This window comes from Ambystoma mexicanum, chromosome 10 (assembly GCF_040938575.1).
Source record: "Ambystoma mexicanum isolate Mex_15411 chromosome 10, UKY_AmexF1_1, whole genome shotgun sequence".
Taxonomy (NCBI): Eukaryota; Metazoa; Chordata; class Amphibia; order Caudata; family Ambystomatidae; genus Ambystoma; species Ambystoma mexicanum.
The window spans coordinates 783764670-783789616 of record NC_090932.1 but is presented as its reverse complement, the minus strand read 5'-3'; the positions used below and the strand labels follow the sequence as shown (position 1 = coordinate 783789616).

General features: G+C 47.2%; 1 protein-coding gene across 5 annotated transcripts in view; it reads left to right on the top strand.

Moving 5' to 3' along the window:
• Positions 1 to 24947, top strand: part of VEPH1 (ventricular zone expressed PH domain containing 1) — a 2478904-nt gene that overhangs the window by 1214899 nt on the left and 1239058 nt on the right. For all 5 annotated transcript variants that reach the window (XM_069618443.1, XM_069618442.1, XM_069618440.1 and 2 more), the window contains one exon: positions 10350 to 10747. In XM_069618443.1, the coding sequence (XP_069474544.1) occupies positions 10350 to 10747 (398 nt within the window). The remainder of the gene's footprint in view (positions 1 to 10349; positions 10748 to 24947) is intronic.

Here is a 24947-nt window from a genome sequence, read left to right as displayed (position 1 = left end):
AGTCACGTTTCCGCTCCCTTGGCCGCTCTGGCGGGCAGCTACTCTATGCACCCCCAGTAGTGTGCAGGATCATTGTGGCAGCATGTGTCCTGCACAATGTTGCAACACGGCAGGGCGTACCGGTGGACATGGTGGTGCCCCCACATCCCCAACCACAGGCACAGGCGCTGCCCATGGGAGGGGACAGGGCACGTGGCGAGGAAGCCCGGACCCAGCTTGTGGCCACATTTTTCACCTAAACTCCCACCCCTGCGGAGTGCACACAGGCCTGGCCCATACCAGGTGACAATCGATGATGACAAAGAGACAGTCAACTGTCACAACCCTACCACCCTGAGATAGTTGCCATGGAAGTGCCACATTGTCTGCATCCCTAGCTACTTAAACACAAGCTATCCTGTGTGACCAAAAGGCACACATATGACATGACATGATATGGCATTTGTAACGTGCCTATACACAAGTATTTCAAGGTGCGATGAGGCAGGGAGGGGGGAACAAGGGAAGACAGACAACGATACTACTAGGCCAGGTGTCATTTAGATTGTGCAAGTGCAGGGGTAGGGGAAAGAGACAAGTGCAAGGGGAAGGGGAGGGGGGAATGCAGTACAGGGTAAGTAGACTAAAAAACAAATAAATAGGCCAGCTGGTGGCAACTGCAAAGGTAAGTGAAGACAAGTGCTGGAAAGGGGGGGCTGTAGGGATAGAGAGACAGTCCCGCAGTGCAGGGGTTGCCAGGGAGGCAGTGCAAGTGGAGAGTGGCTGGGCCAGGGACCGAGGTCGGTGAGAGTGGCCCAGTTGCAGATCCAGTGCAGTTCCAGTGAAGAATTTTGCAAGGGAGAGGCAGAGAGAAAGCAGAAGCAAAGAGGAAGGTCTTGAGGTGCTTCCGGAACCGGAGATGGTTCTCCTCAAGTTCCAGTGAGGCAGGAAGGCTGTTACAGAGGGAGGCCCCTGCTGCGGAGAGAGATCTACCCTCAGCTAGTTGCTTTGAGAAGCGGATGACCCTGACATGCAAGGTGTGAATCACACACACACCTGCAAAACAGACCATGGCCATCACTGTTATGTCACTCAAACCCTCCCAAACCACAACATGACATGGCAAGCAATACCCATACACCAACACAGTACCAATAAGGTACACATTGCCATGTCAAAAATGTACAGTGGCATCAGACAATGATGCCTGACATGGAACCAGATGAAATGACTGACCAACAACCTCCCACCCAAAATAAGTCATTTCCAAATGCATTACAAGACGTAACATAACAATGAATGCCTGTCTACATGCACATTGTGCATTGCAAAATCAACACTGCAGCGTGTGCTGTGTCCAACTCCTGCAACACACTGCTCAGCGCACAGCACAGTGAACAGCCATTCTATGTGATGTACACCCTGAGCATCACATCTAAGCGACAGACCACATCAAAAAGCAAATTAGGCATGTACAGGATCCATAATTGGTCACAGAACATGTGCTGCAGGGACACAGTGGGCACCAGAAGGCAAACAGTGTACACGTGGATATGCAAGGGTGGTTGTACATGTAGTGCATCATAGTGCAAGTGTGTGGGTCAGTAAGGACATGCACTCAAAATATGCATGTGCAATCAAGTGACCATCAGTGTCCTCTACACATCACATGTGAACATTCACCATGTGTACACCCCAGCATGTCAAACCACAACTATCCCCTCACACCTGAAAGGTAAACACAACACATGAACAGGCATTGATCAGCAGAACACAACATGTACATAGGATACCACCATTACAATGTCAGGGTTCCCATCACACTGCAGGGCAAGGCAACTATCAACAACAAACCCCCCCCTCACAAATGACCATGACCCACTGAAAAAATCACAAAATCCAAGCCAGAAACAAACGAACCAGAACACCCTCCAGTACATGACTTGACGTAGCAGTACCTCACAAAGGCCAAGTACTACCAGAATGATGTAACAACCAAGGTAGCACAGTAAAACAATGTCACAACAGGATGTGAAACATGTGTGGTACATAACATAGAATTATGCACGATGAACGGATGTGTACTGTCGCAGGTCCCGTGTACAGGCGCGGGAGTGTCATGAAACAACCACCCCCACCGTGTCCCGGGTGCCTGCAAGGTCAAACTCACACAGGCCTCTGAGACGCTGGTGGGGAAGGAGGGTCAGGGATATGCAGTCGGGACAGGTGTTGGCACACTGGATAACTGGAATGAGTGGCAGGAGAGGGGAGGAGGAATGACACATGAAAGTAGGGAATGCACGAAAATGTACTACCTGCATGAACACATACACAATCTGAACAAACTTGGACATCATTGTCATGGCCTTCTGTAGTCCAGGCTTAGGAGTGGCACGAACCAACCACCCCCTCTAGGGTTTTGGCGCCTGCAATTTTGGGGCTTACACAGGCATCCGCAACCCCAGCGGGGAAAGAGGGTTAGGGAACGTTGCTTGGATAGGTATGGGAAGCAGGAACATGGATAGGTACGGGAAGCATGAACACGGGTAGAGGGTACAGGGTTTAAAATTGGATAGGACTCCGGGTGATTAGGGGAAAAAAACATACCAAATTGAATTACACATTCATCCATGCATTAGTGCACCCCCCAGCAAGCCTATGCAGAGCAGTTTGAAAGAAAAACAACAAGACACTTAGCTCTGGTTTTGAGTGCTGGCCTCCTGCCTGCGCACTCTCAGGTCCGGTTACAGGAGCACTGCAGTGCTGCAAAGAGAGCCACATTCAATAATCTGTACTTGCCCATTACACAAAAACACACTACCAAACATGCCCCATAGCAACAAACTTCTCTACAAACAGACAATCTGGTGTAGATGCTTCATACCCATATATAACATTACCCCTGTGATGGGTCATACACAGTCAATGCAGTAAGTCATCCGCCGGTGGGTGCGTGGCAAATGGAACACCAATGTATCACAATTCACACAACATGCAATGTTCCCTGGGAAAGCAGACAGACCCATATAGCAAGGCATGACTTCAGAACAAGTCGTGTTCCACCATGACCGAAACAAAGTTGGCAGTGCATGTATCAAAATGTACATGGAAATGAAATGCATTGCACCCGAGTATGTCGCTTGCTGCATGTCCCTGTGAGCTGCCCCTTTCCATGTCTCGGAAGGCTACATGGTTGATACAAGTGCCTCAATGGACCTTGGTGTACCGGAAGGTATGTGCCACTGCCCCTGCAGGTGTCCCAGACAACCTTACAATCAACAGCCATCAGTCCACCAACACATCTGAGCTGCATTGTGTGCTTCAACACCAATATTCGTCCAAGCTCACCCTCAGTGCTGTGACTAAGCCTGCATGTGCAACTCGCCTGGTGCAAGCTTTACTGTGTTGTGCCCCCCCTGTGCTGCTCACCTTGCCTTGAGTTCCTTGGAACACGTCAGCAGTTCTAGGATGTAGGTCTGCAATCCCTGTGCCTCTGCTTGTGCACACATGTGCATGTGGGCACCAACAAACGTGTCCAGAATTCAGATGTCCAATGGGCCATGTCTGCTGGCAAAGGTGCTCTGGAGGCTCATCCCTCTGCAGAAAGGGCATGAAACACATGATTAATGCTTTAAAGCCATCTGTGTGTGTCTCTTCAGGCATCTCATTACTGGACCATGTCAGAGACTTACATCAGAAATCACACCATCAGTCCGTCTTTCACATCCAAAGTGTGGAACACACTATCTACGGCATGAATTGCAACAAGCACGTGAACAGTAAAGATAAGAAACATACTACACAATGCATAGCAATGAATGTACACATTAATCATGAAACACCCCATCTAGCAAAAGCTGAACAGAGGACAATAACACCGCAATCATCCCCACTAGGGGTGTCAACACAAGTCACACAGCACCAGACATGCCACAGATATGACAGTCCAAAGCCCTTGTGTAATAGGTTGTCACACCGAACCATCCTTGCGAGCCCATGGATAAGGGAGGCAGGAGTGCCATATGTGAGTCAAGGACCCAAGCAGCAAACAAATACACAAGACAAGCCTGAAGGGCCCAGCTGGAACAGACAGTGGATGCCTTCAAAAGCCACAAAGCACCGCACTGTCACATGAAAGCACAATAGACAAGCAATTTTAAACTATATTAACTAATTACACTAACTATGAAAAACCTACATTACCTAATTAAACTAACTATCAAACAGAAACTTAACTAACTAAACTAAAAGAAAAATCAAAAATGGCCACATACGACCTGGGGGGGAGGGGAGGCACCCAGGAGGGGGGAGGTAGAGGGTGCTGCTCAACACCCACATGCGATGATGCTGAGCCAAAAAAAAAACCTCCATGGGCTCAACGCCTGCACAGCCCGACCTATGTGGGAGTTAGATGGTCGTCCGAGTCTGGCTCATCCTGGAAAGGAGGATGTGGCACAGTAGCCTGGCCACGCCTAGCCGCAGCTTGCCCCTCGTCGGCAGCAAGTCTGCCGGACGGGTGAGCCTGGTTCTGTGTGGCAATGTGACGTAGGTCTGCATGCAGAACCTCACGTGATACACGTGCTTCCTCTTGCAAGGTAGCACGTGTAACACCGAGTTCCTCCTGCAAGGCCTGGCTGGACAACCGCTGCACCTCCCGGCAAGCCTGTAGCTCAGCCAAGATGGTACGCTCAAGCTGTGCAAGCCTCTCCTCTGCTCGCTGCCTCTGGGACATCATAAGGACACCCAGAGTGGATTTGAGGGAAGCATACTCCTCCCTCAGGGCATCCATGTGCGCCTCTGCGTGAGCAGCAATTGCTTGACGCAGAGACGACATTTCAGCCTGGCGTGCCCTGTCTGAGGCCGCCATGCCCAGCCTGAGCGAGCGGGCCATGGACCGTGCCGCCTGCTGCTGGAGAAGCACCTGCCTAGCAGGGGGGAGCACAGATCGGGCCACACGCTCCATGCTCTCAGCGATGTTCTCCATTGCTGCCCCCTGCCGTTCTGAATTGGCTGTCATGTCTTGTTCCCACTCAGTATACTGTGGTTGCGTGCGGCGACCACGTTGCCGGGCTTGACCCCTGTGGGACCCAAGGACCGGGGGTCCTCGCTGTGTTGGCACCGCCCGCGGCTGCACGACTACATGCCCCCGTCAACGTGATGTCCCAGGCACATCAGTGACTGGTGTGGAGGGTGACCCTGCGTCCCGATCCACCACGGGTGGAGGAACCAAGACTGTCTGATCCCTCAGTGCAGGTGTCGCAGACAGAGAAGTGTCCACATCAGAATCACTCACCCCTGACACATGGACTTGATGCTCATCCAACTCAACATGGACGTCAGAGTCGTCATCAAGTCTGGACTCATAGGCAGCCAGAGACAAGATGGACTGTAGCACTTGGGGGTTTTTGTGGCCTACCACCCCATGACCCCACTTGTGCTGGGTTGATGTAGTGGTAACAACCCTATGTCTGGCATGACAACACCATCCTCCACCTCCATTGTATCATCACCTGAAAAATAGAGAGAAAAAAGGTCACTACACATGTCAGAAGCACACAACACACACACACACCAACAACAAACGCATCAGGCAGACATGTGAGGGGGACATGAGTTGGACATGAGTGGGGGCCTGCTGGCAGGTGCCCCACAGTGCTGGGGTGTGGGGGTGCAGGGGGACATGTGTGGGGGCCTGGTGGAGGGTGCCCCACAGTGCTGGGGGGTGGGTGTGCAGAGGGACATGAGTTGGGGTCCTGGTGAAGGGTGCCCTGCACTGCTGGGGGGTGGGGGTGCAGGGGGACATGCGTTGGACATGAGTGGGGGCCTGCTGGCAGGTGCCCCACAGTGCTGGGGGGTGGGGGTGCAGGGGGACATGAGTTTGGGGCCTGGTGGAGGGTGATCCACAGTGCTGGGGGGTGGGGGTGCAGGGGGACATGAGTTGGACATGAGTGGGGGCCTGCTGGCAGGTGCCCCACAGTGCTGGGGGGGGTGCAGGGGGACATGAGTTGGGGGCCTGGTGGAGGGTGCCCTGCACTGATGGGGGGTGGGGGTGCAGGGGGACATGTGTGGGGGCCTGGTGGAGGGTGTCCCACAGTGCTGGGGGGTGGGGGTGCAGGGGGACATGAGTTGGGGGCCTGGTGGAGGCTGCCCTGCACTGCTGGGGGTGGGGGTGCAGGGGGACATGTGTGGGGGCCTGGTGGAGGGTGCCCCACAGTACTGGGGGGTGGTGGTGCTGGGGGACATGAGTGGGGGTGCAGGGTAGTCCCCCGTGGTGTGGGCTGCCTGCAGGGGCCGTGGAGGTTGGGGAGCGAACACCTGGGAGGACCCACACGGCCAATTCACGTGTAGTACTCAGGGAACCCCTGTAACGCTCACCTGGTTCCCCCGGAGGCGCAGGTCTTGATCTGGCGAGGATACTGTCTTCAGTGTTAGGCGCAGGGTTCGTCTTGCTCCCGGACTGGGCCCCCTTCCCACCGACAGTTTAAGCTGAAGAGTGAGATGTCTGCAAGGGTAAACCAAGGTATTAGTGTGTGGAAGGTTCGGAAAGTTCCTAGCCCCTCTCGCCCTTTCTTTCCCCGTGGAACTGGGTTGATATTGCGCTTACCTTATATAGGTAAATGCCGGGCTCTCCATCCTGTGTCTTGTGCAGGGGCACTGGGTCCAGTTGCTTCACTGGATGCGAGTTCTGCCTCTTGATAGCAGAGGATTTGCTGAGAGCGAAGACGCCGTTAATGCACGAGCGTGCCTTGTAAGTATTAAAGTTCCTTTTGCATTGTTCTCTTCTCTTTCAAAAGTCTTAAGTCTGTAAAGTCTATGTCTTTCCCTTTTCAGATGCTGTGACGATGAAGATTATCCTTCTAATGGCACGTGAGTAGAAAGACTGCACTAGCGCTGGAGAATGCTCCGTAATGTCTCTTTTGTCTTTGCAGGTACTGAGGTGCAGCGCGAACAGATTGAAAGCGAACGTAACACAGGTAAGCAGTCTTGTAACTAAGCATTACTAACCGATGTATCTTGCCTTGCAGGTGCCTGAATGCAGCGCGAGCTGAGTTGGAACGGGCGTAACACAGGTAAGCAGAACTTGTAGTTGAATATTACTGACCCATGTTCTCTCTCTTTGCAGATGTCTGATGCCAGAAGAGAAAGGCAGAAAAAGGCGCCTTGGATGCTGCCGTTGGATTAGGTAAGTAGATTCACTGCCTTTACTTTAGCCTAACCTGTGCCTTTGTTTTGCAGGAGCTGCAGAAGACTGAAGAAGACTGAAGATTGGATTCCAGCAGGTTATTTCGTGTTCACAGAATCTGGAGCTGGAGGTTTCCTGGAGCTGACACGGTGAGCGTCCTGCTGCAGATGCAGAATAACGCGAAGCACGTGAAATCAATCGGGTGTGGTTTAAAAAGCCTTCTGTAGTGCTTAGGCATCTCCTTCCACGGCCCCACCCAGGTAAGAAAAGAGTTCCAGATTTCTAAAAAGAGTTCCTGTGTTCTGCTTCCAGGGAGTGGCTCCTGCTCCACCCAGACAGAAAAAGTAGTTCCAGGCAGAGAACGATCAGGAGACCAGTTAGCTGGTAAGTAAGCAGCATGGTCTGCTACAGGTAGGTCCACCAAGCACTCTTATCTAATATGAGCCCGGCGCTTCCTGTGCCGGGACCAGTCATCATCATGAGCCTGGCGCCACTGGCGCCAGGACAAGGTCCAGAGGGTCCCTATAGGGACTGGCTGGTTCCTGGGATCAGAGTCATGGGCCTGCTTCCAAGGTCGTGGGGCAAGTCCTGACCCCTTGGAAGCAGGGATCATGACAGCCCCTGAAATACACGTACCCTGCTGATATTGCGTTTGAAACTTCCTGCGCACCCTAAAATACACGTACCCAGGACATTCGCGTGTGGAACTTCCAGCGCACCCCTGGAATACACGTACCCAGCTGAAATCGCGTGTGAAACTTCCCGCGCACCCCTGAAATACACGTACCCTGCTGAATTTGCGTATGAAACTTCCCGCGCACCCCAGTAATACACGTACCACGCTCGCACAGGGCCAATCGCGTGTGAAACTTCCCGCACACCCCAGTAATACACGTACTCTGCTGAATTCACGTGTGTAACATTCCGCGCACCCCGAAATACACGTACCCAGGACATTCGCGTGTGGAACTTCCATCGCACCCCTGATATACACGTACCCTGATGGAATTGCGTGTAGAACTTTCCGCGCACCCCTGAAATACACGTACCCTGCTGAATTCACGTGTGTAACTTCCCACGCACCCTGAAATGCACGTACCTAAGACATTCGCGTGTGGAACTTCCAGCACACCCCTGATATAGACGTACCCTAATGGAATCGCGTGTAGAACTTTCCGCGCACCCCTGAAATACACGTACCCTGCTGATTTCACGTGTGTCACTTCCCGCGCACCCCAAAATACATGTACCCAGGACATTTGCGTGTGGAACTTCCAGCGCACCCCTGATATACACGTACCCAGCTGAAATCGCGTGTGAAACTTCCCGCGCACCCCTGAAATACACTTACTCTGCTGAATTCACCCACGCACCCCGAAATACACGTACCCAGGACATTCGCGTGTGGAACTTCCAGCGCACCCCTGATATACACGTACCCAGCTGAAATTGCGTGTGAAACTTACCACGCACCCCTGAAATACACGTACCCTGCTGAATTCATGTGTGAAACTTCCCGCGCACCCCTGATGTACACGTACCCTGATGCAATCGCGTGTGGAACTTCCCGCGCACCCCTGAAATACACGTACCCAGCTGAAATAACGTGAGGAACATCCCGTGCACCCCAGTGATACACGTACCCCGCTTGCCGTGCTGTACAGGGTTAGCGCAACCCTTTGCGCTGGATTGGGGATTTTGATGGCTTTTCCCTGCGCAAGGGGCGTTCTTGGGGGCGTAACTGGCACTGCTGCAGGGTCGCTGCGCCACTGTGCGCCACAGCTGGTTTTGGTGGCTGGAATCCATGAATACGCTGTGCGCGGAAATGTATTTTGGCGCACGCGGCTGGCGCAGGGATTCGCACGCGCACACTATGCGCCAGCCGCGTTCGCCACTTGTGCGCTGAATTCTATGAATTACCCCTTTAGTCCGAAATGGATGCTTATTCTACTCTAAATACTTTTTGGAAGTGTTTGTCTGCATTGTGAATTTGAGGTGTTTAAGAACAGACTAAATCAGTGATTCACCACCTCAGGTGTGCCTGAAATAAACCTTTAATGAGTCTAGCAATAATTGTATAGAATTCCAGAAAGACAAGTTATTTGTTATTCCTAATCTTACTTGTGACACCTGGGAACTACCCAAATGACATCCTTGGGTGCCCAGTATCTCCTGTAAGAGATGTGTGCAGTGCAGCATTGATTGAATGATGATTGTGCACGGATGAGATACAGCAGAGTCCCTACTTCCTATGCCCTGCCGGCTACTCCATTATACACACTACCAATTGTGCGTTGAGGCTTTTAGAAATAAAAGAGAGAATTGTGTAGCAGAGGACAGACCTCAGTTAAAGGCCGGGGAAAAAAACCACACAGGTGAAAGATTTAAGTTTAAATTCCTATGTAATTGGAATCTAAATGCAGATCTTTTCACCCAAAACAAAGAGGGCAGCGCTCTTGTGCCCGAACAGAGCCGCCACCACTGGACTACTATTACTATTGGTGGGGCAGGATTAGTAGGTAAGCAGGTTTATTGGCGTATTGTAAAATATACGTTACCAATTTGCTACTATAATGCATCTATGTATAGTACTTTGTCTCTTCCTTTGATGCCACAAAATGGGGGACAAACAAAACATACCAACAAAATGATTATATAAATGTAAAAAATAAGGTGAAAATTGAAATGTGGTAAATAAGATAGCTGGGGGCCCTTTTGTCACAGGAAAATAGCCAAAAGATAAAAACTTTAGGTGCTTCATTTAAAATAAAAAGTGTTCATTACGTGAAGGGGATGGGGCTCCAACATGTGCACTTGGTCTGCAAAAACAATGAAATTGCCCTCTAGACCTGAACAAAGAGTTATGACAGGCGCAACACATGCACGCCTGCTTAGCAACTTTTTTTAAAAAATCCCATTGAACAACGGTTTATAAACAGGTCCTAGGGCTACTTTTTTGGTGGAAGTCTCTGCGGAAGGCTTCCAGTAGTGTAGTCCATTCAATTGTCTTCTCTGAAGACTCACTCATAACTGGGTGCGGAACTAGTCGGCAGTGAAAGTGTACCATTTCAGTGAGGTTTACTCCCTCAATCCCTCAAATCCGCCACTGTATATTTTCCTTATTTACTGTTAATGTATGGTTTGTTCTTTTCTATAGAGGTAATTTCTTTCTTTCATTGTACTTCAGGACCAGGAGTTTAGCTTTTCAAGCAATCCCCACAAAGGACTTTCCTCCAGATGCCACAGAAGACCTAGACAATGGCGGTTTAATGACAGACATCTCCTTGTCAGAATTATTTGACAATCAACAGAATGACACCTTAACATCGTTGAGGGTAGAGACTGCAGAGTCAAAACCTCCAGAAGGTGAAGTTGGCCGTGTGGAAGCTGCGTGTACAGAGTCATCGCTTCTGCCAGAAAAGGCTACACAAAACCTCCATGAGAGTAGTACAGAGACACCAAAAGACCCCTGCGAGCCATGCGACAGCCTTTACTTGCATCTGAAAGAGAATCTCAATAAAATGAAAGCATATGTGAAGGAAATTGGAAAGAAAATCCCAGTGCCAGACAAATGCGTCATTGAAGGTAAGTGAAGGAAACAGTTCTGATCATAAACATTTGTGTTCCTCGTGACAATATGTCATTAGAAACTTTTCATATGGTACATCTGATCTAGTTATATTGATGTTCATTTTAGTGAATCTGGTCATAAAGAACAACTTTTAGTTATGAGGTCACTGAGGTTAAGGTTGATTATTTGATTTGTGATCTGTGTACCCTTTTTTTGCTGTCAGTGTTTCTCTTGGTTTTACATCTGTCGCCTTACCTCACTGTTGGTCATTTATGGGGGCAGATACCCCCAGAAAGAAATGTGGAATGTTAATAATGATTGATTTACTATCTATATGCTAGTGTATCAACTATCATGTGATATTCAAATTGCCTATTTGTATGCCCTCTTTTCAGTGATTTTGTTTACACCGGTATGTCCCGTGTTTCTAGACATGCCTCATTTTTTTTTAATTATAATGATCTCTGCTGTTATTCAAAGACACACACGGTTGATGGTTGTTTTTTTCTCCATGATATATTTATGAATTAATGGAAACATATTTTACAAAATACATTGGACCCGATTCATGGAATTATCAGTGTGGAAAATGCGGTACTTGCAAGCACAACTTCTTGGAATTGAATGTGCTGTATGTACTTTTCCTGGACTTGCGTGGATTTCTCGCTGGTGCAGCACGTCTGTGCGAGCCGTCAAGGGCCTTGTGCGAGGCTCCAAGCAGAGCATGGGTGCGGTTTGCACAGAGGGCTGGGAAGGGGAGCTCATTGACAAAAGGACCATTATCGGATCTTTGCACTTCACACACACCCCACCTCGGGAATACCTTGTGCACTAAAAACTTTGCTGTGCAAGTGGCATCAGGGTGTGCACACAGACTTGCCTCGATCCACCTAGAGAAGGGGCACAGCACCACTAATAGCCCTTTTGGCTTATACATCTGCGGCTTCATTCCCACAAGAGATAAAGGGGCTCATCATGAGTTGGGCTGTATCCCAGCTGGAATACTGCCCGACTATGATAGTATTACCGCTGGAACACGGGTTGGGCTTTAACGGTAAATCCCCATTCCCAATTGGGTCCATTGGATCCAATGGGCCATTTTCTGCGCTAATACGGCGGGTTAATACAGCTGGCACTAATACAGCTGAAAACAGGGCACTAAATGGGATTTTCACCTCCAGAAAAAAGCTGGAGGTAAAACAGCCCATTTAGCGCCCAACTCGTGATAGGGCCAGCCCTTAAATGCAGTGTAAATACTGTTACCGCACCCAACTCATGATGAGGCCCCAAATCTGTTTGTTTAGTATGCAATGCACATTTTACGACTGCCATAGATACTGGTAGTTGTAGTGCCTTAATGAGCCTATCCAATAAGGATGCATGTTGCACTGGAGTGCATCTGGGAGTGGATAGCCCCCTCTCTTCCGATGTGACAACCCTGTGTGTACGGTTGATGTCACATAGGCCCAGTCATAATGAACAGTATTGTCACCGGATTAGGAACTAAAGGAAACTGAGCATCCACAATCTGGTTAAGAGGTCCCAAATACTGGTTAAATCTCCATGACCCTCCTTTAGATTTTTTAATCAGATACACTGCGGTATTGCACAGTGACTCTGACGGCACCAGAATCCATTGATTCATCATGCTGAAATAGTCTGAAATGTATTTAATCAGCTTCTCCAGACATGGCGTACTGTTTTGCTCGGGGTAAAATTGCTTTTAGTTTATGCCTTATTTTAACCTCCCCTATCTCCTTCAACAAACATATATCATAGGGGCCTGTGGTCCATAGCGCACTTGGCACCTTTTCAAGATCTTCCTGAAAAAATGCTGGTCGCTGCCGCATTATTGCCATTCTCTGTGGGACATCCCTTTGTTCTATGCTTATCCAGTATGTGATGCTCATAAAGAACACCACTTTGTCATCGCTTCGGTCTTCTCTAAACATATGATCATCAGTTATATCAGTCAGTCTGCACCCCTCCTCAAGAGTTCTCCATGGTCTACCCTCATCACCTATCCCTTCAAGCATTGCCATCTCTTTTCGTACTATAGCTGCTTCCACCTCTATAGGAATAGTCTATCCATCCTCCTCATCGATATGTATTTGTGTCTAAATAAAAACTCATCAGGTATCCTCACAATCTTCCCTACTAGACCAGCTAACCATGTCAGCAAAATGCTATATAGAAAAATCTCTTCATCTACTGGAACGCCCCATAGAGCCACTTGTCCTGTAAACGCCAATATACACTCTCCCATGTTAAAATAGTGTATCCCTGGAGTGGAGCACACAATTCCTTGATCAGTAAATGAGATTGTCATGTTAAGTTGTGTCATGAAATCTCTTCCTAAAATGTTAACTGGTGTCTGTCGTGAATATTATAAAGGGATAGACATGTTAATGTTAATGTTAAAGGATATTTGTACCGTGCACTATCACCAACAGAGTGGTCCCCTGGCGAACTGGCGATTCTGAAAGAAAAGGAGAGGGGTGGAGGCGGGGGATTAGTGGGGATGAGCTGGAGAAGTGCAAGAGAGCAGTGATGTGCTGTTGGCGGCCTCAGCCCGGAATTCCGTTGGCTGGGCTTGGGGTGTTATACTGTCAGAAGACGTTGTGTTCTGTTGTGCGGGTCTATGTGTGCTTTGTTTGTTATTGCAGTGTGGTGAAGTTTGTGTGGATTGCAGTGCTGTAAGTTTGTTGTTGTGTTTGGTTAGAATTTGAGAGGTGTATGGAGAGGGTGACATGTCACATTCTCTTATGGAGACCGACAATTTATCACTACAAGGAGCTAGACTTGTAGCTCCAGAGAACCCTTGAGCATTCATGGCAAGTCCTGACATTGGATACTTTCCCTCTCGTATACATGAGCGAGTTGCTCCAGTGTCCACAAAAAAAGAAAAAGATTTGCCTCCTCACATCGACCCTTTGTTCCTCCTGGAGGTCTGGTGTCACAGATAGTACTGAATACATCAAGTTGCCCTGTGAGCTGTCCTATTGCAGGTACAAGCTCGTCTCTGTCCCTGTGAAAGGGTTTCCTCCTACCACAGTGACACCTCCTATTCTAGATGTTAATATTTGGCCTGTATTCACGTACTACTCTGTCTGCATAGGGGCTTGTTGCGACTACCCCTGAGGTGGATTCATTTCTGCCTGTTCCTGCTGTGGCACCTGCTGCATTTGTGGTACTTGTGCCTGATAAGATGTGTTACCTTGGGCAAAGCCCTCTCTAGTCTGCATGCTATATGGCGGAGGATAAGCAGTCCCCCCTCTGGAAAACTGGCCATTTTGTACATTCCCTCAGCGGCTGCATACATACGCATTATGTCCTATCATTCCACAATTCCAACATACCGAGGGAACCCTTCTGGTAAGCCCTCCTTGGTTATATCCTCCCTGAGCACTTCCATTCTCATTCTGTGTATTTTGAAACCCACCTTGTTTATTCTGAAATCTGCCTCCTCTTCCCCTATAACCTATATCTCTGCCTCGTGGCGTAAACCTGAACCCACCTTGCTCCGTTGGGCGCAAATTATTCACCTGCGATTTACCTATTGCTTCCTGCATTCCCAATCCTTCTGCGCTTGTCAGTATCGCCCCTTCTATGGCAAATTTTGAGATCTTTTTCTGAACCAATGTGGCTTCTTTGATCTACCTATTCTCATCCTTCTTCTTGTTTTTCTCTTGTAATAGCCGACAATGGTGCACTCTTGACAACTGTATCTCAGCCCCTGGCTTCGCTTCCATCCCCACTTGTTTTTTCATCTTCTTCTGTACTGGCTCAGGAAACCCCTAACATAAAATATGCTAAACGAATGCCACTGTCATTTCCCACGACTCGCAAGTTTCAAGTTGCCATTTCTCCTGAATATCCTGAATGTAAGCAATAGGGTCTTCATCTTCCTTCATTTCCATGTCATAATTGCACCCATATCTGATGTGTCAGGATATTGTACCCTGAGAGCCCTCCAAACATTTGCTCTACAATTATTAAAAGGCACTCCATCATGCGCTGTATTTTGTGCAGTTACACCGGGATATCCTGCTCTCCTCCATATGTCATCAGCCCTCTCTCCATGAATGGCTGCCAGGAGCCCTTTTATGTCCCATATGGCCAGCATGCCTCCTCCTGTCATTTTCTCTAATTCGTATATACATTTCACAGCCCCCAAACCCAAACTAGGGAGCTTGCATTTTAAGTGATCCTTGTCCATCTGTGGCCATGGAATGTGTTGTGGCCTCACTCCCCCCTTTTCTAACAAAGGAAACTGTGTGATCCCCATCCTATAGTCGTATCCCACAAGTAGTCTATCCATGGCAGGGATGATCGTCCCTGTCTGTCTCCTTGTCGGTAATGACCTTAACCTATGTACATATGGTGGCGACTCTCCCTTCTCACTATGCAATCATCCTTGTGGATGCTCTGGCTATGCTATAGGATCTGGCGTTCTGCCTTTAGGCTATTCCAGATCTGACCATCTCACTTCCTTATCCATTTGCATGCTTCCTTTAGTGGCACACGCGCTCCCTCCTTCTGCCCCAAGACCGGACTCTCTTTCTTCGTCCGATATTGCTAAACCCCAGTCGGTGTAACTATCCCCCCTGTATTGGTCTAAATCTAATCTACCGAAAGACAATGCTCTGCGTTCATCACTAAACAGGTTTCCTTCATCACTTCATGATGCTTGCTATCTCGTCTTAACTGTTGATAGACTTTAGCAATCCATTCTCCAATGCTTTCTGCATCATCTCTTTCTTCTTCTAGCATAACTCTAGATGCTGCTGACATGTCTTGCTTTATCAGGAGAATCTCTTCCAATCTGTCCCATCATATTTCTGGGCTTGGCCTCATTTATTCCTTGCGGATAAGACTAGTTTTCAAACTTCGCTGTCTCCTCTTTTACTATATTTCTTCATCTACTTCCCTTCCCTTTCTTGCATCCCTTCAAACTCTTTCTTCCTCTTGCCTTTGTTCTTCTCTTTGTTCTTCTCTTCTTACTCCTTCCCTTCTTTCCTCGTCTTCCCTTTGTCTCTGTAAGCTTTTGTCCCTTAATCTTTGCCTTCTTCCTCCTCTCTCTCTTTCTTTCTTTTCTATCTCTTCTATTGCTCTTTGTCTATTGTTGTACTTTCTTTGTTCTTCAGCCCGTTCTGTAATTTTCTCTTGCTCCTCCTGATATATATGCTCTTGTCGCTCCCTGCTTTTCCTTTTATACTCATCTTCTTTTAATCTCTTCTCTCATTCCTTATCCTTCCTTTCTTGTGCGTCCTTATCATCTCTTTGCCTAACTTCCTCAAAACTTTTCCCATCTATCTTGAGTAGTATTTGTCCTCCCATCCATTTGTTTTGTACGAGTGCTACTATGTCAGCCTTATCCGTTTCTCCTTTCCATCTCTTAATCTCCCTGTCTATTTCCGTCGACAAAATTGACCGCTCACTTTTTTCTTCCTTGTCTTGTATTCTCTTCCGGACTATCGTCACTACTGTAAGCGGGGGGTTCATATATCGGATTACTCTACCCAGTTGCTGCTCTTAATTCCTTTAAAGGATACACGCCTATCTCTTCCATAGCAACACTCTTTGCTTCTGACAAGGTAAGGAGGGCTGAGGGCTCGACGCCTTCCCAATTATGCTGAGTAAGCATTCACTCTTCAGGTCGCGGCTCTTCCCTTTCTTCTTGATACATCTTCCAAAGTTCTAAACTCGTTAATCTTTTCTCAAATTTCTTCCATGTGTACACAGCGTGCAAGTACGTGGTCATGTGTTGCAATACCGCTTTTGACAATGATCCCCTTCTGGCCACGGCATGAACATTTTATCTGCTGTGCCCTTTACCCATTCTGCACTGTACTGTTTGAGCTTGGGTATGTGTTTTGGCAGTGTCTTGCATAGGTGCATGAGAGGAGTTTCCCCTATAATAACAAGTCTCAATTGACTGTCATTACTTACCAGACAGTTAAGTAAACCTTTCAGCTTGGTTTAAATCACCACTTTTCACATTTAAAACAACAAATATAAGCAAGCACCATCAATCGCTGCTCAATCCTCTTGTTTCAATAGACTATCTAATATTTTGATTGGCGCCAATCGTTCTTGCTACACTCTTTAATCACTGTTACCTTCTCAACTCTTGACAATTTCTATCGCTCCTCAATACTTTATTCAACAAACAACATTTAGATTTGTCAGACATTTACACATTATAAACACTATGATCACCTCTTCTCTCGCCATTACTTTTACCCTGTACGGGGTTTGAAACATTACCTTACACGTTCCTGACCTGTGCATTTTCTATTTCTACTCCGACTGGAGTTTGAAATGTCTCCTTCTAATTCCCATGAATTAGGACCCTTAGGCGGTCTCTCCTATTTCCACAATTATTTCCCCTTACTCAAAAACGATCACACTCCCATCCCTTTATTTGCCATTCCCCTTAGTCTACTTACCATTCGTTAATTGACTCGAGGGCTTCAGTATCGACTCCGCCTACAACCCGACTACTTCGCCTTCCATCCGCAGAGCGCCTATGGAAACCGGGCAGGGATTTCTTCAAAGGGGGGCCTGCCCACCGTCTCGATTCTTTTTGCAAGTTTATTTCTATTTGGCCGCTCTCCACAGGAAACGCTGCGATATTCCAGCTAATGGCAGAGGATGCCTGAAATTTGGAGAAGAACTAGTTTGGATCTTTGAACCATCGGCACCGCTACCACGTGAGCTTAGGGCCATTTAGGATTGTGCATGTAATGGATGGGATCACACAGAATTACTCCAAGTCCAAATAACCAGACCAACTCAGGAAGATGGCAAAGTACTCTTTTATTAACAATTATCTAAAACAGGGCATTTACAATGAACATCAATGGACGTACAATCAGGTTCGCCCAGCGATCTGTGCACAAACAATTGCTTTTATATCAAAATACATCAGAGGTGACATCATACTACATGGCAAATAATAAAAAACCTATCAAGGGTTGGGATTGAATAAGGGGAACATCTAAGTACACATTCAATAGGAACTAGGATTGTGATTGGCTGTCCACTATCAGGTGGACAACATGTGCATACCTCTAAAACATGTCACCTTCAAAAACATTAGATACACAGTTTCTCATTGGTTTGTAAACTATGAGGCCCTTCAATATATGGACTACTATGATTGGTTGCCATGCATGTGCCATGTTTGGAACATTCAGTTAATTTAGCAGCATATAAGCCCAGAGCCAGGTACAAGGAGATGGGGCATGACACTACCTCTGCACCCAATTAGCCCAGCATCTCTCATCGCCCATGCCTTCTGCCATGAAGATTGTCTTTGAGCTTGGGTTTGCAAAGTATCCTTGTCTTTAGAATACATGGGAGTGAGTGCACTCACTATCGTGTTCTATACAATTATGGTACGATTGATTCTCTGCAGCACTTTGTGCATGTGTAATCTTATTCTTCGTATTTAAAAGTTCACTTGACTCTTTACTCTGTCATTAGTTTCTGTAGGATCCATACATCCTCTTCAGGCGGTTTCTTGGGATGTCGTATATGTTTCTTGTGACGTCACTAGTTTCTTTCTTTCCTCTTTTTCATATTCCTTCAGGGAGATCCACCCTTAGGTTGTCATCACTTCGGAGATACACTCAGTAAGGTTGTCTTAATGTGTATCTTCTTTCGAACACACACTGCGGTATTGGCACAACTGCTGGTGTCAAACACAGCATGATCTCACGTCTCAAACATATGGGAGGAAGGGGGCAGGGTTTCCTGCAGAGGCATGCAGCTTCTCCTCTACATATGTATCATGAAGGTTCATTTAAATTGAATCTAAACAACTTAATCGGTATGATTCTAGTGTGGCTAAATTCAGAAGCTGCATTAACCAAATAATTACAAATTTAGTGTGGCTAAATTCAAAGCAGGGGGACCAAGTTAATATAGCTCGAGTGTGGCTAGATTCAAAAGCAGTGTTAAATAAATCTTTACCATTCTAGCCATCATCATCACCATCAACTTTATTTTGGTTAATCAACCATAAAAGTACATGCAAATAAAATAACAGTATAGAATATGATGATACATTTGGTAGAAAAGGAATAAATTGACTTCAATACAGCTGTCCTTGCACAATTAATATATCAAATAAAATGCTGTACAATTGATCAAACAGCAAAGATAAAAGTGTGCAACACAATACATAAGCTTAATTGTCAGGTATATTGACCCACGTTTGAGTCATTAAGCTGCAACATTTGGTGCTGTGGGCTTAGAAAATCCAAGATGGCCAAAAAGCCCACATGTGCGCCAGAATCTAGGAGAACCACGCAGTTTGTGCGCACACCAAAATGGTTGCCTAACCTTCCACCCACCAGTGCGAGCGTGATGGGCCAGGGGTGCCATGAGTGGAATGTGTGCCAAAGGAAAAACAGCAGTGCCTGTTAGCTTAAAAAGCCCTTTGAAATCACCTTGGTTTCTCTGAATGCAAGCTAAAAATGCCTATGTCAAACATTGCAGGATATTCAAAAATCTCATTGAACACCAGCAGACATTTGGCAGAATGAAGTTTTGTGTGCATACAAAATCTGGAAAGAAAAAGAGCCCAAAACAATGTTCATAACAAAACTGGCTGAGCTGTGGAGGTCAGCAGCTTAAGTTAAACTGAACTGAAAACCACTAACATCGAAATTTTTAATTAAATGAGGGACCTACTTTTGAGTGTCACATAGTTTGTAACTGTTGAAATGTCATAGTTTTGAACTTAGAATCAGCACTCTAGCTGCATGTGTAAAAATTGTCAGTTTGATTTGAATGTAGAAAACTGGGAACAAAAAGTGACATTTAGCTGAAACCTGGCTTAATGAAACTGGATTCTGCCTGACAACTACCCCCGACAGGAGTTGAAACTGGATCAACACCTGTGTTCCTAGGCCTGGCTGCATTCTGCTGCCCCCACAAAAAGGAGGCGACACCTCTCTGATTGAATTACCTGGGGACTGCAGGAAACTGAACAATGGACTCAGGCAAATGTTATATTGGGGGGGCCGTAAAGTGACTTCCTCTTGGGAGAAGTGGGAGGAGAAGTGCCTGTGAGAGCCAGCTGAGCTTGGGGGAAGTGGATAAACCAGTTATTCCACCATGTGATGTGGAAAGCCACACCCCTGTTTGACCAGGGCATAATTTTAAAAAGATAGATAACTCATAGTGCGGACTTGTCAGAATTATATAAGTAATATCATTATTTTTGTGATTTTTCTGTGCACGTTTTAAGAGGTGTTAGGACTCTGTGGTGTATTCTGGGGGGTTGCTAGCGGAAAATAGGGTCTTACTCAAAATGTCTGCATCCTAAAAATCTGACACTTCATCAATTAATGTCCATACTCCTTGCGCACATGTGTGTAACTTTTGGTAAATGTCCGATATTGGTAAACCAGTCAAAAAGCGCAAAATGTTGTAATTTTTGAATGCAAGCCCCCAGGAAGATCAGAGGCGGACAAGCATGGACCATAAGGAATATATAATGTGTACATGTAATTTCAACAAATTGTGTATCTGGGAAATATATATTTGAATCAAATATAGATTTGTGGGCAAATTGACCAGGGGAGGATCCTCTGACCCATAAACAGACCTCATCATGATGACACGCCATTTCCTTCCCCCAATCATGAGAGAGGGGAGAATTGGGCCAATGACAAGTAGAGAGGGGCAGGCTCAGTTATGCCACGCACACACCCACTTCCAAAACACATAAAAAGAGACTGCTGGGACAGGTAGAGACATTCAATTCCATTTGCTGCGGAGCATGCTGACCGACGACTTCACATCCAGAGATCCAACACTTAGACTTCCAAGCTAAACATAGACTACAGAACTTTGAACCTAGAAGGCCCACTGCTAGCAAAGGTATTCTCAGCAGGCCTTCAGAATCCAGCAAACCCAACCAAACTATTCAACAGCCGGCGAGCTATTTGAATTCTTTGTCAAGAACTGTTGCCGGAACCGCAGACCAGACCCAGACCGCTGTGAGCAGAACCGGTGCCTGATTGACCCGCCGTATCCAGAGAGGCTAGACCAGCAGAGCAGAGCTGACCCAGACGCTGTTAGCAGAACCACCCAGTCCAGTCCAGTTGACCAGATCCGTGACGAGGCCCATTCATTTCAAAATTAGGAGTGAGCATCCGCCAGAACTGTGCAGAACCCAATCTCTTAGTTGAAATAATCTAATCCAAACTATTTTAACCTAATTAGAACAGCCTCCTAGAAATCGTGTCATCTGTCATTTTTAAAGCTGCCCAACTGTCACCTGTCAATTCTGCAGCTGCAAGCTGTCACCTGTCATTTTGAGTTTTACTTTAAATCCGAAAATCTACCGTTATTAAATCGTCCGTATCTCTGGAACCGTTTGGGCTAGGAACGAAATTTCATTTCAAAGCTGTGATTCTAGGCTTTCCAATGAACTTAGAGCCGACTTCCTACTCCCTATATTTTCCGCAATCGCGATTTACACACTCGCGAAATTTACCGCGATTTGCGATTTTGGCTCAATTTCTCCACTTGTCAAAATAGCAGATCCATTCTTTCCTTTGTTAAAATCCGTTTGCAAGCTGGTAATAACTCATAGACCATTGCTAAAGTGAGCCTGAACTAATACCAACAAGCATCTCTCACTCACCCTGAATCTCTAGAGGGAATTAAAATCAGTTAGCACATTTTCCCGTCCATTGCCATCACATTTAAAAGCATTTTGGGCCTGTGTTTCAAACCTCTACCTGTTTTCCTCTAAGCTTGCTGGGGGGAACTGCATTTTGTATTGCATTTTGTTGGGATTCTTGAAGACTGTGTGCTCTCCTTCCATTTCTTACATTGCATAGGGGGGGGAGTGAAAAGTTAAGGAAAAGTGATTACATTGCCTTTTGTTGAAGCCATATCAAGTTATTTTCTGTACTGCATTTCATTCATCATTGCGTTGTCCTTGAAGCCATAAAAGCACTCTCAGCTACCTCATCCTCTATACTACTCCTAAGTAATCAAGTGTACCACTGTAACATTACCCATTGTGGATCCACATCATATGTCTCAGTGTACTATCAGATATTAATTTATTATAAAAGTGTGATATATATATATTGTTTAATTTTTCAAATAAACATTTTAATTTGCAAAACAAACCTACTTCTTGGCTCAGTGGGTTCAGGGGGATTCTAAGAGGGGGGTGTTATACAAGGGTTGTCATCCAGAGTACTGAACTGGACATAAAAATACATCAATAAGGGTTTCCTCAGCATCCCAGACTAGGCTTTGACTTAGCTGTAGTGTTGATTGAATATCGCTTACAAAGTGGGGGCTCGGAGCCGGGATATTCTGGGTTAGATTTACCACTTGTGCAGATTAATACAGTGTGCCAACTGACCAGATACACATATCCAGTTAGATCACCACGCTGTTTTACACTGTGAAAGCATCCCTCAAAGGAACGCTCTAAGGAAACAGTCTGTTTTGCAAAATAAAATACAAACTTCTGTAAGTCAGGAAGGAACTCAAATTCCAGAATGATGACCTTGGTATTATGAAAATAGCCAGAGAGCACTTCTTACATAAGCTATTTGTGAGAGGTGAGTGGACTCATCAGGACCAAACGGTCTGGTTGCAGGCAATCTCGCAACAGGTCACTGAAACAGAGTCAGATACATGGAGAGATCAGGGTCCATTACATGTGGCCCTGAGTGAATTATATATGGCTTCTAAGGCCAAAGATGAACACAATAAGATTGCCAGGATAGCAGCATATTTGTATCTATATATGGGAGCCATGCAGGACAAATGTGCTGAAGGCCAAGATCTGGCAAATAGGCAACAGATGGCGTTAGAAAAGGCCCAATCTGACCTGGTTTCTTCTGAGCAGAGGCTGCAGAGGAGCCAGGAGTCAGAAAATGATAGTAGGCAGTATATCATTAAAATAAAAGAGGACATGGATATACTGCACCAGGAAAAGACAGACCAAGATACCAGAATTCTGGCTTTGCAGAAGGAGCACCAAGACAGTTTGGACTCCTTACTGCAGAGCCAGAAAAAGCTGGAGCAACAGATCAATTTCAACAGGGCATGCACAGAGCAGGTAGCCACCCTGCAAATCCAACTAGACAGAGCGAAAGAGGAAAGCAATAAATTGATTTTGAAAGACCTGGATACCCAGGCAGAGTTTGATGAAGAACGCCAGAAAGCTGGTGCCTTTCAAAGGCAGAGGGACGACCTGGCGTCACAAATGCAGGCTCTTGGTCAGGAAAGGGATACCTTAGGCCAGGAAGTCTGCCATTTAAAAAGAAAAATTGAAGAAAATCACTTGGCCCTCCAGGTGCTGGGTGACCTCCAAAAAGAGCATCAGGACTTGCTAGATCACACCAGGAGGGTGGAGGAGGCTCTGGCAAGAAAGGAGCAGGCCAGTAGGGATGGGACTGAGGAGGTAACCCTCCTGCAGCAGAGACTGGCCCAGTACTCCAGGACCAATCACGAGGCACAGAGAGAAAATGAGGCTCTCTGTTAGCACAATGATAGGCTCCAGCAACAGGTAGCCATGCAGGAGAGACTGATAGAGTCTATTAAGGCCTTAACTGAGGAACTGAAAGCGCAGGCTCTTGCATTGCAACAGGGAGCAGGGGCTGATAGAGACGAGGTTCGCTGGGAAAGGGAAACGCCTGAGCATAACCTCAGGAGCCCTGGTACCAGAGGCCTTCATCTCTCCCAGTCCCTGGACTCTGCCACCCCCATGTCCCCTGGCGCGCATGAGCACAGGGCCACAGGAATGGCAGATTACTATCCAGCCAAAAGTATGGGGCTCATAGGCCAGTACCACCCAGGAATGGAGGGGCGGGCATCTGGGTATGGGCACCCAAGCACAGTGCAATTTAGTGGGGAACCCCAGGAGAGTAGGCCCATTAAGGGCATCCTGAAAACCTCTGCCCAGTTAGGTCAGTGGGGGGGATACCCATCAAATCCTGGCAGCAAGGAGGGATCTGAAGACTCCTCTGAGCATTACAGGACACAGGAGACCAGGTCCCCACATTCTGCCAGCCATTCCCAGGCTCGCAGAATCCGGGAAAACCTGGAAGATCAGACGGGCACCTCTGGGAGCAGTGCTTCGGAGTCAGAGGATGAATGGACCAGGGTGACCCGAACCAAAAAGGCCAATAAGGCAAAAAGGGCCTTGCTCAAGGACCCATTGAAACAAATAAAGGCAATAAACATTGTCATCACGCCTTATCATAAGAACGCCAAGTATTCTGTTTGGGAACACTTGGAGCTCTATGAGCAAATGATGGAGACTTTCCATTTGAAGGACAACAGTAGCTGCATCCAGAACGTCAAATGGACATTCTCCCCTGAATACTCCAGTTTCTTTGCGGGGCTGGAGGACCAAAACCATTCAAGATGGTCCACATATAGGGCGGCCATCTTGAAACATTTTTCTGTTCACAGAAATCCTCAAGAGGCTCGCAAGGCAGCCTACAATTTGCAATGTGGGGAGGATCAGGCCCCACAAGAATTTGTGCAAGAATTGAAGCGTGCCTTTGCGCAGACCACCAGAAGGGTGCGCACGGACAGCAGAGAATTTGTCAATACTTTTTTCCATGCCTTGCCCAAATACATCATAACCCAGCTAGTGAGAGATTTTCACGAGAAGAGGTCACTAGACTGGGTCATTGAACAGGCTACCCGGATCTATGAGGTGCAGAAGCCCATAGAAAATAAAAGTAATGCGCAGAAAAACCCCAAAACCAACAGCACCCCCGCTGCTGGCAAGCTGGCGGAGGTAAAGGTTGCCCCCGTTTTAGATTTGGAGATGGGGGGGCCTTAAAACCTGCCGCACCCAATAATTCACAGCCCAGAAGGCCCTCGGGCCAGTCACAGACAGGGAGTCGAGGAGGTAGTCCCACAAATGGGGTCCGCCGCTCCCCTGATTATGTAAGTCCCCGCTACAAGGGAAACCGACCCATCCTGGGTTATGTGTGGACTCCTCCAGCCCAAGGGGGGGGTCCAGCCAAGCACCTGACCCAGGGAACTTCCCTCCTAACTTCCCCCAGGAGGACAGAAATTCACCAAATCCTGGGCAGAACTTTTTTCCCAGGTATCCACCCAATGTCCAACCCCAAAACCATCCATCCTTCTTTCCCCAATTCCCTGAGCCCAGACCACCTAATCCAGGAGAGGGGAGGCCAAGGGTGG